Source organism: Panthera pardus, unplaced genomic scaffold (assembly GCF_024362965.1).
Source record: "Panthera pardus isolate Hobbes unplaced genomic scaffold, ASM2436296v1 HiC_scaffold_12, whole genome shotgun sequence".
Lineage (NCBI taxonomy): Eukaryota > Metazoa > Chordata > Mammalia > Carnivora > Felidae > Panthera > Panthera pardus.
The window spans coordinates 29,894,252-29,913,624 of NW_026526677.1; the positions used below are offsets into that span (position 1 = coordinate 29,894,252).

General features: G+C 36.7%; 1 protein-coding gene and 1 pseudogene across 2 annotated transcripts in view; both read left to right on the forward strand.

Moving 5' to 3' along the window:
- Positions 1–19,373, forward strand: part of DCDC1 (doublecortin domain containing 1) — a 485,161-nt gene that overhangs the window by 77,374 nt on the left and 388,414 nt on the right. For both annotated transcript variants that reach the window (XM_053899858.1, XM_053899859.1), the window contains one exon: positions 7,424–7,517. In XM_053899858.1, the coding sequence (XP_053755833.1) occupies positions 7,424–7,517 (94 nt within the window). The remainder of the gene's footprint in view (positions 1–7,423; positions 7,518–19,373) is intronic.
- LOC109271298 (rRNA-processing protein FCF1 homolog) lies at positions 5,114–5,930 on the forward strand (annotated as a pseudogene).

Genomic DNA, 19,373 nt, shown 5'->3' on the forward strand with positions numbered 1-19,373 from the left:
AAAAGGAAATGGAAACAGAAGCTTGCGCAAATCTTTTAGAGACTTACCTGTGAAAGGAAGGAGTAGCTGGTGGGAGATGTGGGGGTAAGGGAAGATTTAACTTCTAAGATAGGAAAGCCTTGATCATGTTTAAGTACCAGTAGGAAAAATCTCATTGAGAAGGAATAGTTGAATACATATGAAAGAGAAGAAACGATAGGTAATATATACTGCTTTAAAAGTTGAGAGCAAACATAACTAAAAGCATAGGTGGAATATTGGTGTTAGATAGGAACAGGGACTCTTACAACTAGAGGGAAAAGGAGGGGATATGTGTAAAATAGGTAAGCTTTTAGTTTTATTTATTATTTTTTTTAAAATTTTTTTTTAACGTTTATTTATTTTTGAGACAGAGAGAACAGAGCATGAACAGGGGAGGGTCAGAGAGAGGGAGACACAGAATCTGAAACAGGCTCCAGGCTCTGAGGTGTCAGCACAGAGCCCGACGCGGGGCTCGAACTCACAGACTGAGAGATCATGACCTGAGCCAAAGTCAGACATTTAACCGACTGAGCCACGCAGGCGCCCCAAGCTTTTAGTTTTAGTAGCAAGAGGATAAGGCTTCAATTTTCTCTCTGATGTAAGGTCAAAAGTAAAGAGGGAAGTAGGGGAGAAGAGGCCCGGTGGAGACAGCTGGGCAAAGATGGTTTGAAATATTCATTATGGTAAGTATAAGAGAGAGTTGACCAAGCAAATGAAATAGAAGTGACTAGGCAGCATTGAGGGGCCATGGATTTTGGTGAGTATGAATAATACTAATGCTGATATGATCATTTGTGTGATTTCTCCAGGAGCACCAAGATTCTTGGTATGTGCACCACAAGTAGATAGTAAGCATCAGCCAGGGTTAGGATTTTTATCCATGAATGAGGAAGAATGACTGGAGCGAAGAAAGATGGTCACTTGAAGGTCAGGCTGTTTTGTTTGTTCAGTAAATGAGTTGGGAAGAAATCTTGAAATAGCATTGTAAGTAACACCACTTCCCACCTTCCCATCCACTCCCACCACTTTGAGATTGTGATATGAGAGAGTAAAATCCCAGCACTTGAGAGGAGTCTGAGAAAATTAATGAACTCAGGGAGACAGCCTGGTTTCTTTTAAAAGAGCCTGAGGGCCGAGTTGATTTGGTTGCTGAGGGGAAGCATTTTCAGATTGCACAATGCAAAGACCCTCTTGCTGTAGTGTGAAAGCATCCATAAAATATGTAAATAAAGAGTGTGGCTGTTTTCCAAGACTTTATTTATGGACACTGAAATTTTTATTTTAATGTGACAAAATACTATTCTTCTTTTGATTTCTTTTAACATTTAAAATTGTACAGGGGCGCCTGGGTGGCTCCGTCGGTTGAGTTTCTGGCTCTTGATTTTGGCTCAGGTCATGATCTCTCAGTTCGTGGTCTCTCAGTTTGTGGGATTGAGCCCTGCATTGGGGTCTGTGCTGGGAGTTGGGAGCCTGCTTGGGATTTTCTCTCTCTCCCTCTGCCCGCCCCCCCCCCCCACCCCATATGTGCACAGTCTCTCTCTCTCTCTCTCTCTCTCAATAAATAAATAAATAAACCAATAAATAAACATGTAAAAAATTTTAAATTTATACAAATTATTCTTAGCCCATAGGCCATACAGAAATAGGCCATGGCTCGAATTAGCCCATGGTGTACAGGCTGCTGACCCTTGCTGAAAAAGAGTTTGTGGGGAAGTAGAAATCAGGGCTTTTACTTCTGAATGTTTACACATAAAACATGTCTACATTGGTTTGTTTTTTTTTTATAAATTTTTTTTTTAACATTTATTCATTTTTGAGACAGAGAGAGACAGAGCATGAACGGGGGAAGGTCAGAGAGAGAGGGAGACACAGAATCTGAAACAGGCTCCAGGCTCTGAGCTGTCAGCACAGAGCCCAACGCGGGGCTCGAACTCACAGACTGCGAGATCGTGACCTGAGCTGAAGTTGGACGTCCAACTGACTGAGCCACCCAGGCGCCCCATGCCCCATTGTTGATTTGACTCACTCAGCCAGGGGTAATGTTGAGCTCTCTCACCTGGACTGGGGTAGTAGTGAGCCAAACCCAGAGGCTGTAGACTGTGTAACCGCACCACCTCCATGGTGGCCATTCCAGAAGTTGCAAACTTGGCACCGGATATGCCCATGGGTGGAGGTAACTCCCAGAACTATAAACAGATTACACTAAAAACAGTTTGTGGAAAAATCTCTTCTCAGCTGTTTATTAAGAAGAGTCTGGTTTTACAGCCTGATGGTTTTAAATTTCAGTATCTGAAGTGTTCTCTACAACCTCTGCTGTAAGAAATTAACAAAATGTGAATTTATAAAAATAATATTTTAACAAGCTTAACAGGTACAAATGAATGGAAATGGTATTTTAATTAACCTTAATAGTACAGTAAGATGACACTGTTAAATATTTTCAGTTGTGAATTATAAGAATGACCTTACAAGTAGAGGCTTCATTTCAGGCTTTTTGACAGAAATTTATATTGATACTAATTCATACCACTGATAAGTTACTCTGAGAAAGTGATTACTGAAGGTTGGCATTGCTTAAGCACTGCAAGGATCTTTTATACAGAAAATATGAGAGAATGACAGCGTTGCTGATGCGTTATTAATTACTAGTATCTGATTTTCTAATGCTGGCTTTTATACTCACTTAACTCTTAAAATTTGGCTTGCACAAACATTTTACTGATGTTTGGGCACAATGAAAAGAGGGATCTTTGAGTTAGGAAGCTGTGTAATTTCACTTGGCTGTTTTTTTAAAACACAAAGACGGCAATATTTGAAATAATTTTGAAAATTATTGAAATTTTAGTTGAAGTAAATGGGACTAGCTTTAAATAGTTCACATTTTACTTAGTTTAATTAGTAAATTATAACTTTGGACAAGGGTATTTAGATATTGAACCTTCACTAGTAAGTAACTGGGGAGTATAATTTGTACCAAAGGGCTTCATTGAACTTCTAAATAATAGATTTGTAATATTAAGAAACTGAGAACTAAACATAAAGAATGGAAAGATCAAGAATATAGGGAGCCAAAGGAGGAGGCTCTATGGGACCAACTGTAGATTCTTAGTAGTATTCAGAGATGATTGGCTAAGGAAGAATGTGTACTGAATTATATCCTGTTAATATTTCTGTCAATGAGGGTGGTGGTGGTAAAAGAATAATCTTTGGGCATAAAGTCACATGGAATAAAGTGACCATTAGGAGAATTTTGCTAGAGATGAACTGTATTCATAAAGTGTTTTTAAAAACACAGGGGTGGATCCCATGCCAATGTCAGTCAGTATGTTCCACTCTCTTTTCTATCTAAAGTTCACTTTCTTCTGATAACTTCTCTCTTCTATTCTGAATATTACTTTATAAGCATCTTTAGTAAAGGTTTCAATCCATGGATAGGAGTCCTAGGTGAACTTGTGTGTAGTAATCACTACAGAAATTGGCCCAAGAGAGTGGGAAGGAAAGCAGGAAGAGTAACATTTAGAGTCACCAGCATTATTACCTTATTTTATTGGGTGGCAAGGACCAGACCCAGCCACTGGGCTCTTCCAAATTAGATATTCCAAAATACTCATTTTGTCTGACTTATGAGGACATAGGGCATTGGTCAGGTGTTGAATCCATGCACCGACACCCTCCAGGTGGGGAGATTGGTGGTCAGTGAATTTGCTCCACATGACAGAGTTTATAGTCACTTGTGAAATACATTGCAAGTATGTTGTAATTATTTAACCTAGGTAAAGCACTGATATTGTAAATATTTCCTTCATAGATTACAGGGTTCAAGATTATTCCTGTAACATCATTCTTAATCATAAACAGATATTCCTTCTTGATTTTGAGAAAAAGATCAGTAATACAGTTTCTGAAGAATTGCCCCAAACTCTGGATTGCAGCTAGTATGGAAGAAAGACACACAATCCTGTGAATGTCCATGGCAGTATGTGTCTCATGAGAACATTATTGGTCATGTATAGAGGTAGTATAAAGACTGAGAACCTCTGATGTAATATGGCAAAGGCCAATTTGTCAAATTAAACTTGTCAATTAGATATTTGCCTCTTAAATGCAACACACATCACTTGATATAGCAACTAGATAAACCAAATCAGTCACAATGTTTGAAAGTTGTTCTCCAGACTGGAAGGAGAGTACAGCTTTGTCCCTATATACACATTAAGCTGTTTAAATATGTTTGTTGTCACAAAGAAATTGAGTTGATTGAGCTAAGACTAGGATTACAGGCCCCAATTTTAAAGTAAGTATAGTAATCCCTATCAGAATAACACCAGCATTCTTCACAGGGCTACAGGGCAAACAATCCTAAAATTTGTATGGCACCAGAAAAGACCCTGAATAGCCAAAGCAATTCAGAAAAAGAAAACCAAAGCTGGAGGCATCACAATTCTGGACTTAAAGCTGTATTATAAAGCTGTAATCATCAAGACAGTTTGGTACTGGCACAAAAACAGACACATAGATCAGTGGAACAGAATAGAGAACCCAGAAATGGACCCACATATGTATAGCCAACTAATCTTTGACAAAGCAGGAAAGAATATCCAATGCAAAAAAGACAGTCTCTTTGGTAAAACTGGACAGCAACATACAGAAGAATGAGCCTGGACCACTTTCTTATACCATACACAAAAACAAACTCAAAATGGATGAAAGACCTAAACGTAAGACAGGAAACCATCAAAATCCTAGAGGAGAAAGCAGGCAACAACCTCTTTGACCTTTCAGGTTTTTTTAGTATCCCCTGTATGAATCTTTATATAGTTTGGATATTAGGCCATTATTCAGTACATCATTTACAGAGATCTTTTCCCATTCCGTAGGTTGCCTTTTTGTTTTGTTGATGGTTTCCTTCACTGTGCAAAAGCTTTTTAGTTTGATGTAGTCACAGTATTTTTGTTTGTTTGTTTTGCTTTTGTTTCCCTTGTCTGAGGAGACATATCTAGAAAAATTTTGCTAAGGTTGATGTCCAAGCGGTTACTGACAATGTTTTCTTTTAAGAGTTTTATGGCTGAAGAAACAAGAGTGCAGCGTGAACATGGGGAAGCAAAAGAAAGCAAGAAAGTATGCAACCATGAAGTGAATGCTTAGTCTCCGAAATCAGAGGCTTAAAGAGAAGGATAGATTGAAACCTAAAAAGAAAGAAAAGAAAGATCCCAGTGCACTCAGGGAAAGAGAAGTCCCCCAACATCCTTCCTGCTTATTCTTCTAATATAACACACAGCTGGGCCCGCCTTGCCACATCCTGGTGGTATCAACTTTATCAACTTTTCCATTAAAGCCAAACTTGACTTAGTACAATCAGTGATGGACTGTCTGTATGCCAAGTGTATCCCTTGTATAACTGTGTAATGGCTGAAACTGAGAAATTGGGGTAAAAGTTGGCTCTAAGGATTGCCAAGGATCCAAGATTTGAATGATTACCATGCACACGCAAAGGAACCTATGCAGATGACTGCTTAGTACAGAGAGTAACTCAGCACAAGTGTTACGTTGTGGCCACCGTTGACCGGGACCTTAAATGAAGGATCCGGAAGATCCCTGGAGTTCCCATCATGTACATTTCTAACCATAGGTACAACATTGAGCAGATGCCAGATGATTATGGAGCCCCTTGGTTCTAATTCTAACACTCTAAAGATAGAGATCCTCTGCCTTCCTTTACCAACTTTTTCTGTTTCCAGTTCATGTAGCAATACGCTATAACATGAATTATTCTCCTTCTTACCCATTTGCTCTGTTATGAGCTGAGTATGGTTAAATACACTCACTTTTGAAGTTGTTTTGAAATTGATATTTTGTATCATTTTGAATTTTTTTGCATCTTTTTATAAATCAGATGATTGCACACATTAAAAAAAGAGTTTTATGGCTTCAAGTCTTACATTTAGGTCTTTGATCCATTTTGGGTTTATTTTTGTGTGCAGTATAAGAAAGTGGTCCTGTTTCATTCTTTTGCATGTAGCTATCCAGTTTCCCCAACACTATTTATTGAAAAGAATGTCTTCTCCTCATTGTATATTCTTGCCTCCTATGTCATAAATTGATCATATAAGTGCGGGATTATTTCTAGGTTCTCAATTCTGTTCATTGATCAATGTGTCTTTTTTGTTCTGTCAGTGCCATACTATTTTGGTTATTATAGCTTTGTGGTATATATAGTTTGAAATCTAGGTGCATGACACTTCCAGTTTTGTTCCTCCTTCTCAAGATTGCTGTGGCTACTCCAGGTCTTTTGTGGTTCCATACAAATGTTACAATTATTTTTTCTAGTTCTATGAAAAACACTATTCGTATTCTGAAAAGGATTGCCTTGAATCTATAGATTGCTTTGGGTAATATGGACATTTTAACAATATTAATTCTTCCAATCCATGAACATGGTATATCTTTCCATTTATTTGTATTGATTAAGACCAATATAAAAGTAATATCCTTCCTGGGCATGTGGGTGGCTCAGTTGGTTAAGCGTCCAACTCTTGATTTCAGCTCAGATCATGATTTCACAGTTTATAAGATCAAGCCCCACATAGGCTCTGCACTGTCAGTACACAGCCTGCTTGGGATTCTCTCTCTCTCTCTCTCTCTCTCTCTCTCTCTCTCTCTCTCAAAAACAAATACATAATTTAAAAATAAAATGAAATAAAACTAACATCTTGACATTGTAAATTAATGAAAAATATAGAAAATACCAAGAATGATATAAAAATTTCCTGGGGCACCTGGGTGGCTCAGTTGGTTAAGCATACGACTCGTGATTTTGGCTCAGGTCATGATCTGAGGGTTCATGAGTTTGAACTCCGCTTTGGGCTTTGCACTGACAGTGTGGAGCCTGCTTGGGATTCTCTCCCTCCTCTTTTCTCTTCCCCTTCCTTGCTCATGCTCTCTTTCCCTGTGTCTCTAAATAAATAAAACTTAAAAAACAAAAAAAAAATAGATAAAACTTTCCTTCAGTTCTAGCATTTATTAGTATGTAACTACTTTTTAATATTTATTGCATCTCTTTTCTCTTTTTTATTAATATTTGTTTTTTATTTACTTTTATTTCATTTATTATTTTTTTTTAAGTAAGCTCTGAACCCATCTTGGGGCTTGAACTCATAACCCTGAGATCAAGAGTCACCAGGTACCCCAGTTGGTGTGTTTTTAAAGTAAAATTATGATATAATAATTGTAACTGTTTTTTTTCTTATCATATTTTAGGAATATTTTCTAAATAATCAAATTTCATTTTATAATATAATTTGTATAGCCATTTAGTATAGAAAGGACTTTCAATGTTTATTCAATTTAGCCAGAGCTTATTGTAATAAATTATTTATAGTTTTTTTCTACGCTCTCTTGGTAGGTTTTAGATACTTGCACAATGAGAATGAACCTAAATTCACCAGCCAGATATCTTTATGATTTGTATGGCAGAACAATTAAAGATATTTCAAAAGGTAAGTCACAAAGATTTTACAAGCTCTATGATCACATTTCAAAAGACATTTGCATAATTTATATATATAAACATATATGTATATAAATATATATGAATATATATATGAACATATTTATATATATGAAAACAGATATAATAAAAGTTTAGTTTTAACATGGGAAATATTCCTATACAAAAGCAAATTATGGAATGGATTAAGGTTTGAAGAATTTTTATTTCAGCTTGTGTTGGTCCATTTGGGCAGTTATAACAAAAATAGCATAGGCTGAAATGGCTTAAACAACAAACATTTATTTCTTATAATTATGAAGTCTGGGAAGACCAAGATCAAGGCCCTGGCAGATTCACTGTCTGTTGAGGGGCCCTTGACTGATTCATAGGCTGTTATCTTCTCATTGTGTCCTTATATGGTAGAAAGGGCAAGGGTACCTGGTGGGGTCTCTTGTATAAGGACACTAATTTCATTCATGAGGCCTCTACCCTTATGACCTAATTATCTCCAAACACTGTCACACTAGGTTTCAACATTTGAATTTTGGGGGGACACAAACATTCAGCCTATAGCACAGATTTGAGAAAAATCATGAGTGTTTTAACCTTCATAAGCCATAATTTAATAAACAACAGCAATTGATAAATTTTCATAACTTAACAGATACTTTCTATGGTATGCAGCTTTCAAAGGAGAAAAATGAGAAATCATACTACTGTTGCTCACATATAAAATTTTTAAATGTTTTGGTTAACTTCTAGAGGTTTTTCAAAAGTTATGAAATGTGTTCTAAAGCAATTTTATTGGGATGCCTGGGTGGCTCAGTTGGTTAAGCATCTGACTTTGGCTCAGGTCACAATCTCACAGTTCGTGGGTTCGAGCCTCGCATCAGGCTCTGTGCTAACAGCTCAGAGCCTGGAGCCTGCTTTGGATTCTGTGTCTCCCTTTCTCCCTCCCCTACCCCACATGTGCTCTCTCTTTCTCTCTCAAAAATAAATAAATAAACTTTAAAACAATTAAAAAATAAAACAATTTTATTCTATGTCTTTGTCAAAATATGAGACTTTCATCTGTTTCTAAAAGCACTGATTTGCTAGTCTCTAAGAGCAAAAATACCATGAATTCCACATTTGTACTTTTAAATTACTATTAGTAGTAATTACTACTATTATTTACTTCTTACTTTTTTAATTTACTTTTTATACTTTAGTAGTAATTACTATTCTTTACTAGTACTACTATTAGCACTACTAAAAATGCTACTCTTATGGTCCTATCACTTCATCTGAACCTTAACTCCATATGCCTGAAGAGGGCCAGAATATTAAGTGGCATACTTAACTGCAAGGCTAGATCCAGGCAACTGTAAGTGATTTTAGGATATGGCTATTCTGAATACTTACATTTGTTTCTAAAATCCTTGCTTGTAATATATAAAAACAAACCTTTACTGGCTTTATGAACTTAATCCTATTGAGTGACTACTATTATATTTTGATATTTGGGGTGCTTGGGTGGCTAAGCGTCCAACTCTTTTTTTTAATGTTTATTTATTTATTTTTGAGAGAGAGAGAGAGAAAGAGAGAGAGAGAGAGAGAGAGAGAGAGAGAGAGAGAGAGAGAGAAAGAGAATGAGCACATGAGCAGCAGAAGGGCAGAGAAAGGGAGACAGAAAATTCCAAGCAGACTCCGTGTTGGCAGGACAGAGCCTGACGCAGGGCTCGATCTCTTGACAGTGAGATCATGACCTGAGCTGAAACTCAGAGTCAGTCGCTTAACTGACTGAGCCACCCAGGCACCCCATAAACTTCCAACTCTTGATCTTGGCTCAGGTCATGATCACATCATTCATGAGATCAAGCCCCACATTGGGCTCCATGCTGAGCATGGAGCCTACTTGGGATTCTCTCTCCCTCTTTCTCTGTCCCTCTTCTGCTTGTGTGCTTGCACTCTCTCTCTCTCTCTTTCTCAAAATAAATAAACTTTAAAACAGATATTTTGAAACTTATAATTCTTAAATTTTTTTCTGCCAAGGATTATATGTGTGTTTGCATATTAGAAAGTAAATTATACTTTATCATTTTTAATGTTTGTATTGATATAATTATTTTTTATTTTATTAGAAGATTTCAAAGCTTTTGTAGACATACCCATTATGTAGCTAGTTACGTACCTGTAAGACACATGAAACACAGGGAATCCTTCTTTATGGTCTTTTTTGAGGGGGAGGAGGGGATATGGAATATCAATATTAAAGTTTATGTTTTCTTTCTTGCATTCCCCCCAATCATGCTGGTTCAAATGATCTTTATAATCAACAATATTACATAATCACTCTTAAATTTGCATTAATAAAAAAAAAAAAAAAAAAAAAAGGTTAGAGTGGGAGAGAGCCAAAGCATTAGAGACTGTTAAAAACTGAGAACAAACTGAGGGTTGATGGGGGGTGGGAGGGAGGGCAGGGTGGGTGATGGGTATTGAGGAGGGCACCTTTTGGGATGAGCACTGGGTGTTGTATGGAAACCAATTTGGCAGTAAATTTCATATATTAAAAAAAAAAAAAAAAATTTGCATTAATAAAATAAATAACACATTTTAAGACCCTATCCATCTTTAAATTATTTCCAGCTCACTGGGATTTGAAAAAAAAAAAAAAGTTTTTAAATTAATCATTAGAATTAAAACTGTAAGGCACCCTGGTAAAGGGGAAAGATTTACACTTAGAAAGTTGATTTTTTCCCCCTCCCAAATGTGGAAGAACAGCACTACTTATCAAAACATAAAAGCTCTGACTCTGAGGTGTGATGCTTCATGGATGCCAGAGGCAGACTCATGCCTCATGCTTCACGTGTCCCAGAAGTGTGCTATTATCACATTTTAATGCATGCCTTGCCCTGTGTCTTTGCGTACGTAGGAACGCTATGCCAGCTGAAATTAGCCTATGCGACTACTAACATGTGGAAGCATAACAAGTTCACTAGACTTAAAATCCTCAAAGAAGCTAATCCTACTGGAGGAGCTTCCAGTCTGTAGTGCCCTAGTCACTTAACATTAGGTTTTTGCATTTATTTTTTCTTTGTTCGTTAGTATAATTTGTGCATCAAATGATTGAGGTCCCTCAACTTTTATATTTCATAGTCTTCTGAACTTCAGCTTGGGAAAGATGAAGTGTTATGGGAAAGTTATCTTTTAATTTAAACAAATGCTAATTCTCTCATTTGATGTATGACTCTTGTTTGCTTATGTCAAATCAGAATATCACATCTAATGTTAAGATCATAGTAATTACTTTTTATTTATAAGGACAGATTAGAAGTGTAATTGTACCAAGGACTGAAATGTAACAGATATACAAAATGAAAATTTTTCTCCTATCTGTTGCTTATTTTTTTAGAATTAGATATGCCTTGAAGGTTTTCCTCCTTTGCTGTGAGAAAGGAGCACATTGGACATGACACCAAACTTTTACTTTATCAAGTCTAGTGAAACTTTTAAAACCTCATAGGATTTGCAGATTGCTTATGTTTTTAGACTTCTAAAGACCATAGAAGATTTTAACAAAGAAATTTATTTTGTTACATGCAGAAACATTCCTTACTTATGCCTCCCACCAAGATCTATTCTTTCTAGAGTAGAACTACCCACTGTGTAAAGATGCCATATTCCTATGTATGATCAACATGCTAGTACAGCATTTCTGCTAGAACAGGATATAAAAAATGTATTCTGCAAATTCACTACCCCAAAATTACAAGGCTGTGGAAACAATAGTGTTGAGGAAGACCATTCAAAATCTATGCACCTTTAAAACTAGAATACCAACTTAAATAATAATTAACCTAGGGGATACTGTAAACAGCCTGGGTAGATGTCTCAGAGTGATGCCTCAGAGGATATTAAAGCTGCACAAAAACAATAGAGTGTGAGAAAATGCAGATGGACGTCAACTGGAGGTTTGGGGCTTCCTTTAAGGAAGGCACAGGAGAAAGGGAAACTCCCACAGAGTCATGCAAGGAACCCCAGTGCTGCAGGCAAGCTAAAGCATTTTTCTTTCCTGCTAAAGGTCAGAATTCTACTCCTGCACTGTTGGCCTCCTTTGCCTAGGAAAAAGCACATATTTACCAACCAAACTTCTATATTGTATTGATATCATTGCCTATTTACTAATCATATATGAACTATTTGATTATATAACATAACTATTTGGTTATATAACATAACAGTGGGAGAACACAGGTAGATAGTGTCAGATTTTGATAGACCTCATTTCCCCTAACATTTCCCAACTTTTTGTTCTCTTACCTTCTTTGGCTTCATTATTCCATTATGGTGAACCAGAGAAGTGAGTCTCCCTCTTGAGGGAGATCCTCAGTCTGTTAGGACCTATTATTCCAATAACCAAACTCTGCTTCTGCGTGGATCCTTCCAGATCATGGTGGGTAGTATGAAATTTACCCTAGAAGATTCTGAAATGAGTTAAAATATAATTAAATTGACTCCAAGTCTATGTTATTGAGCATTGAATGTTCACTTCCTGTTCCATTTCCCACCCCAAATTATACCAGTAACACCACCCAAAATGGTTATGTATTTATTCTCTGACATGTTTTTCAGAAATTGTACAATGCAATGAAATCAAATGACAGGATTAATGTATTTTAATCAGAAAACTCCAAACACATATCCTGAACTTGAGTTAATTCTTGCCCATTATGAAATTTTTGTGAAGTTAAATTCAAAGAATAAAATTCCAAAGAAATGAAAATCCAAAAAATTTATATTTATAGGGAAGTGAATTCCAAAATCAAATAATCTTACCTTTGTAAGTTAAAATCCAATAAAAGTTCCAACTCCACAAGTTAAAATTCAAAGAAATAAAAGTCCGTAATTTTTATTCTTCCCAGTGTCAGCCAGATGGCTTTTAGATGCCTAGTTTGAGCTGGAATTCCTCCAGCAGCTACCTTCTGGGCCCCCGTGGTGGGCATCATCCCTCAGGACTTGAGAAGTTGGAATGAGCTTATACCAACTTTCTCATGTGCCCTAATTCCAGTTGAATCAAGAGATGATCACAACATCAGCCCCATATCCAGGACATTCAGAATAGAAGCCAATCCCCAGTTTCTAATGTGGCTGTTCCAAGCAAAATGATGTTTCCAGGTAACTATTTTGGCATGATCCAGACCATCTGACTGTTGCCAAAGAGCATCACAGAAACTAAGTGAAGGAAGGCAAAGAAGAGAAAGCATTCCTCATGTCAGTCTTTCCAACATGCCAGTCAATTTACACTGTTGATCAGGGTCTGTGACATATGCTATAACTTGTTGGGAAGCAGTCTCTCATCAAGGCATTAATTATAGCATTATGTATTTATAATATTTTGAAGAAAAAATTGACCAGCGATTTCTAAAAAAAACTCTGCATAAGAGTTGATGAAGTGCTCTGAATTTGGAGCCAGAGTTCAAACTCCAGTTACGCCACCTATTGTATGAACTGAGACAAGTTAATTAGTTTCTTTGAGAGTTAGTTTCTTCATCTACAAAATAAGGATGAAATTACTTGCCTTAATAGGTTATTGCAAGGATTAAGTGAATTATATGTGAAGTCCTTAGAACAAGTACCTGACACTTGGTAAGCATTATATAACATTTTTTTGAGATTTTATTTTTAAGTAATCTCTATACTAAACATGGGGCTCAAACTCACAACCACAAGATCAAGAGTCATATGCTCCACAACTGAGCCAGGCAGGTGCCCCAACATTATAGAATACTTTATCATCATTGCTGTTATTATTATCCTCAAAGGGGATACTCTTACATTCTTTTGCAACATTTGGAAATTTACGTTGGTGGCAGCCCCAAGACTTATTTGAGATGTTGTTATTTGCCTTTGTAAAGTTTTCCAAGCACCTTAATGGTCTTTTCCCTCTGAGTCACATATTTCTGAACCCCATGCTGAACTGAGGGTAGGCCCTCTCTGGTGGCAAATCATCCGTCTTGCCTCGGGAACAGTAATTTCAATCCTGGGTCACAGTGGCTACTGCAATGGCCTCTGGCTATGGAACTGTTTAAGCCCAAGACACCTACTTCCTGATCACAGCTTCTCCCTTATGTTCACTTTAGTTCCATTACAGAATAACTTCACTCCATGGATTTCTGAACAGAAGTGGCTGTTTATGTTTCCGAGCCTCACGGTCTTAGGTGCTCAGTGAAGAATAGCACTGATGTCATTTCCTCCTGTAGACATGGTCTTTCCTCAGTTTTTGAATGCTCTTAGGCTTGAGTTAACATTTCTGTTCTCTTTTTCTACAACATTTAGGATTTGCCTCTGATGTACTCCTGTTCCTTTCAGAAAGGTTCCCTTCTCTAACAGGCTTGGGCTGCATTCTTTGTGGTCGTTGAGTTCTTTCTTTTCTTTTCCTTTTGAGTTCATACTTGTGTTTTTTTCTAACATATCCCTGTAAATATTTTTCTTGCAGGGTCTCTCATAGTGAGAGATATGATATCAATAAGTTCCGGGGTGCCTGGGTGGCTCAGTCGGTTGAGCATCCGACTTCAGCTCAGGTCATGATCTCACAGTCCGTGGGTTCGAGCCCCGCGTTGGGCTCTGGGCTGACGACTCAGAGCCTGGAGCCTGCTTTAGATTCTGTGTCTCCCTCTCTCTCTGCCCCTCCCCCTGCTCATGCTCTATCTCTGTCTCTCAAAAATGAATAAATATTTAAAAAAAAAATAAGTTCCAAGTTTGTCAATATCATCTTTTGTTCAAACCGGTCCTATCCATTTTCACCTCCCTGAATTAAATAATCCCACCCAGGATGTATTTTCCCACTGGTTAACATCTAATTTAGATCTGACTTCTTTTTTTTTTTTGGTAATGTTTATTTTATTTTTGAGACAGAGAGAGACAGAGCATGAGCAGGGGAGGGGCACAGAGAGAGGGAGACAGAGAATCTGAAGCAAGCTCCAGGCTCTGAGCTGTCAGCACAGAGCCCGATGCGGGGCTCGAACCCACAAACCATGAGATCATGACCTGAGCTAAAGTCGGATGCTCAACCGACTGAGCCACCCAGGCGCCCCTAGATCTGACGTCTTTATCTATTATTGCTGTGCCTAGATCTTCTGTAACATAATTTGTCTTCCCTTTGCCTTAATCTTAAGCCCAGAAATTTGGTGGTGGGGGTCGGGGGAGGATGCACTAAATACATTTTTTGAGTATTTGATGTTAATCTTCCTAGTATTCCCCTCTCTAATTTGTTCAGATTTCATGTGCACATTTTGTATAACTGTCACATCCTCAAAAGAGATTCTCCAATTGCTTTTACTATTAATTTATCTGTAAAATAAATGTCACCTCTTCACAGTATTTGGATTCTGCCTCCTTTGGGGGATTATTCTGAGTTTGCCCTGTGAGATCTTTATTTCTCTCTTAGGTTTTACTGGACTCCAGTTACTGTTTGTGATTTTGTAACAATTGAAATATTTTCCCTTTTGTAATAAACTCTTTAAGAGTAGTTAGCCTTGATACCCCCATATCTGGCCTTCAGGATTTCAGTTTGTCTTTTCATATCTTTTAAAAATGTATGTTCAAATCAGTTATTTACCTTTATTCTAAGATCTCTTTCCTCCTCCAGCTAAACAAACCTGTCTTGTTTATTGTCATGCATATACCGCTTTATTTTGATCATAAGGTTGAAGCATCTTTTGAAACCACTTTAGGGGCACCTGGCTAACTCAGCTGGTAGAACATACATCTCTTTATTTCCGGGTCCTAAATTCTAGCTCCACACTGGGCATGGAGCCTATATAAAACCACTTTACTTTCTCCTTGATTCCTTTAGCAAACCTTTTTCTTAGATTTGTAATACTTTCTTCCAGTTGTTTCTCTACCTTAACTGAAGAAGATGAAGTGTTCTTTTTATAATAAATCTACCACCTTTCTATAGGGGAAGCCACAATTTGGGTTTCTGAAACTTAGAACGTAAATGTTCATAATTTATCAGAATACAATTTCCCAGGTCAATCAATGATGAGTAAAGGAATCTCACCTCCCCCACTTTTTCCCAGATCATTATATAATCTACAAATGCATTTTTATTTCTGTTAAACGCATTGTATCTTTGACCTAAATTGAATTTAAAGACAACAAAAGCCCCCAAACTTTTACTAACAATTTGCTCCTAAACTGCTTCTTCCTTGTCCTGTACTTGTACTGCTGATTTTACAACTATGTGAACAGAATATTATACATTGATTCCTATTAAATTGCTACTTTCAAGGTTTTTATTTAGTAGTTTAGCCTTGCAAGATCTTTCAGATATTTAAACTGTAACCCAGGGACTAACAATTTCTTCTGTCTTTGTTTTCACTTGTAAATGTGATCTGAATACCAATTTTATCACTGTCTAAATTATTGATAATTTTTTAAATGTTATTCATTTTTGAGAGAGATAGAGACAGAGCTCAAGCAGGGGAGGGACAGAGAGAGAGGGAGACACAGAATCCAAAGCAGGTTCCAGGTTCTGAGCTGTCAGCACAGAGCCCAATGTGGGACTTGAACCCACGAACCGTGAGATAATGACCTGAGCCAAAGTCAGATGCTTAACTGACTGAGCCACCCATGTGTCCCAATTATTGATAATTAAAAAAAAAAATGTTGACTATGACACGAAGGGACAAGACCTCTATTATCTTATCAAAGTCCCTGTCTCTGATTTGCAGTAATCTTCCATGGATATGGCTGTTTGTTTAGCTATGAATCTACAAGCTCACCAATCTCTCTGGTAACACTATTTTAAAAAGTAATTTAGGGGGTGCCTCTCTGGCTCAATTGGTAGAACATGTGACTCTTGGTCTCAGAGTGGTAAGTTCAAGCCCCACATTGGGTATAGAGATTACTTAAAAATAAAATATTTTTGAAAAGTGATTTTAGCCTATTGTAACTTGTCATACTCAACCCAAGCTTAAATCTTTATAATGGCCTGAAGGACCTTTATGATTTGGTCCCTACCCAACTTGGAGAAGTTCTTCACATCATACTACTGACTTCTTCATCACTGTACTCAAGTCACCTTATTTTTTCATTTCTGTTCCTCATTTTATTCTTCTTCATGCCCCAGTAAATTGCCATATAATGTTTTCCCTACTTGGATTTTTTCTCTCACCCTATCCGACTTGCAAGCAGTTGCCTACTCATCTTAAGGTCTTATGTTAAATATTTCTTCTTCTGAAATGCTTCCCTGACATTGCCTTGCTCTGATGCTATTTTCCTCCCTTGTCTAGGGCAGGTATCCCTGTTATACTAATAGCACCCTGTATATAGTAATTGTGACAATTGTACTTCATAAAACTGCTTGGGGAATTCTTTGTTTAATATCTGTCTCTCCACTAGACTGTAAGCTCCATGTATATAGAGATTTTGTAGTCTTGTCTCTATTCCCATGTTTAATTCAGGGCTAAACAATGTAGAGTAGATATCATAAAATAGTATAAAATTTCGGGTTGCTGCCCTTGTCTAGAAGCATTGTACTCAAATTCCTTTTAATGTGAGTGAAAAATTCAGGACACTGAGAAGGAGTCTAGTCAAATGCTCCCTTCTCTATGCCCCAAAAATGCCTAGTACTACCCATTTGTGGCTAGTACTACAGCTTCTGTTCTGCTAAATGTGGAATTTTGCAATGGTCCAGATGGTTTGGGCTTTGTAAGTGGCATTGCTTTCTTAGCTAGGAGTGGGTAACTCAGAAGGGTATATATGTAACCTACAGCCTTCAGTCAAGCCCCATAAAGGGACAACTGGGTGTTTGTGCATGCAGGTGTGCATGTGTGCATTTGTGTATGTGTGTTCATTCTCATTCCTTTTATTATTTTCCCCAGGAAAGAAACTGGGATCCAAGGCAGCATCTGCTCATAACTTTCTTTTGCCTTGTTTTGGATACTACATGACATACTTCTCTATAATTTTTAAATGGAAGCATTAAAGGAAAGCAATTATTTCTAAACAGGGGATCTAACCAGGAGATTTGTAGACATTATATGTTCTCCTACTTTGTTGCAGCTATACCCAGTTAACTTAGAAGAGACATGCAGATTTAGCAGTGGTCCTTGCTTAAGGATAATAGATGGTAGCTGTAGTCTATTGGGACCTACTTCCCATTGGAAGAAATGATAATTATATGCTGGTGTTAGAGATGTCAAGCCCCATGTAAAGAATTTCCCCAAGAGTCTTCCTGTTTGCCCCAAGAATCTCCCTCTCTGTTCATTAAATATTTATTTAATACATTAGTTGCTCCATATGGGTTCTCATGATTACTGTTTACTTTTCTAAGAGTTCAAAAACTGTTCCTCTTATAATCTCTTCTAGAACTTTTCAGGGAATTAAGATCAAACTTATGGCTAAAATATCTTCTTTAAAATTAAATACATTGTCTCTTTTCAATCCTTGGGTCCCAGTCCTATTTACTTTTATTTCTCATATTTTATGAAATGTAAAACTTCAGAACTCTTGCTGAAGAGGGATGCCAAATGCTAATAGTTGTGAATCAGCCCTTAAATCTCTCTAGGGTGCATTAGAATATATGAAGGCAGCCAGTTGAAAGCCCTTTTGTGTGGGAAATATGCCTCTCAGGAGATGTCTTCTGACTTCCCTTGGGACCTGTGCACCCTGTGACTTTGCCTTGGTTCCAAGGTTTCTTATACATGGCCCTCAGTGTTTCCTAATGACCTCCAAGCATCAGAGTTGGGCTTCTCTTGTTGCTTGGACAAAAACAGAAGGTAATCACTGACTTATAATTCTACTATTGATCTATAGAGAATATTAAGAATTTTTAAAGGCTTGACTTAAAGAAAAGGCTTTTTTTGGTGGCAGTTGGAGAACTCCCTTTATAATTGGATCACTTCCATCTTTTATTAAATGTGTAAATGCAGAATTGTGTGATGTGAGCATTCACAAAGCAGTCTAATCTGCTCATAGACTCTTTAATATCTGTCAGAAATTCCCTTTTGAAGTCCTTAAAACATAGACTGTTTTTTATATTCATGAAGATATGATCATCACTCCTAGGTTTTGTTGGGCTAAATTTGCTTCAGTATTTATGTAATGTTTTAGCCAAATGCTTGCTCTTTCCATCTTGTTGGGTTTGTCTTTCTAGCTTTCGTTTTTTATCTATTTCTGAGTCTTTGAACCAAAAATCTTAGCCTGACTCTAATGACTTGTCAGTGATCCTAGAAATTCATTATTAAAAATATAAGAATAATTACCAATGAACACTAATTGCTTAATTGCTATTATCTGTTATAAAACAATTTTTTTAACAAACTTCTCCATGTGAAAGAACATGACTCAGTATAGATTTGTTTTCTTCCCCATAAGAGTTTTTAGAATATTAGACAAATTATGCAAAAAGCTAATTATAGCTTTTTACATACATTATATAGTTCTACTATAGTTTACATACATTATATAGTTCTACTTTTGTGAAATGAGCATGGAGAAATAAACATTGAAAGGGAACCCTCCATTTTAATTGCTGAAACTATAAAGACTTTAGTTTATCACATTTAAACTACAAATTATATATATAATAATTAAAATATAATATTATATATATATATATATATATATATATAATCCTAAATAAAATATGTAAATGTAATATATTGACTTAGAATTTTCATCCAAGGAGACCAAGACAGCTTTATCCACATTATCTGATTCTTGTAGGGCTGTCTGAATTAGGTATGTGTCTGTCAAATATTATTATTATAATTGCTTTCAGACAAGAAAATAGAAAAAGAAAGAAAAATTTTTAGATTTGTATTCGTTGATACTTTACAATGTAACAGTAGAATTTTGAAATATTTTTGGGTGC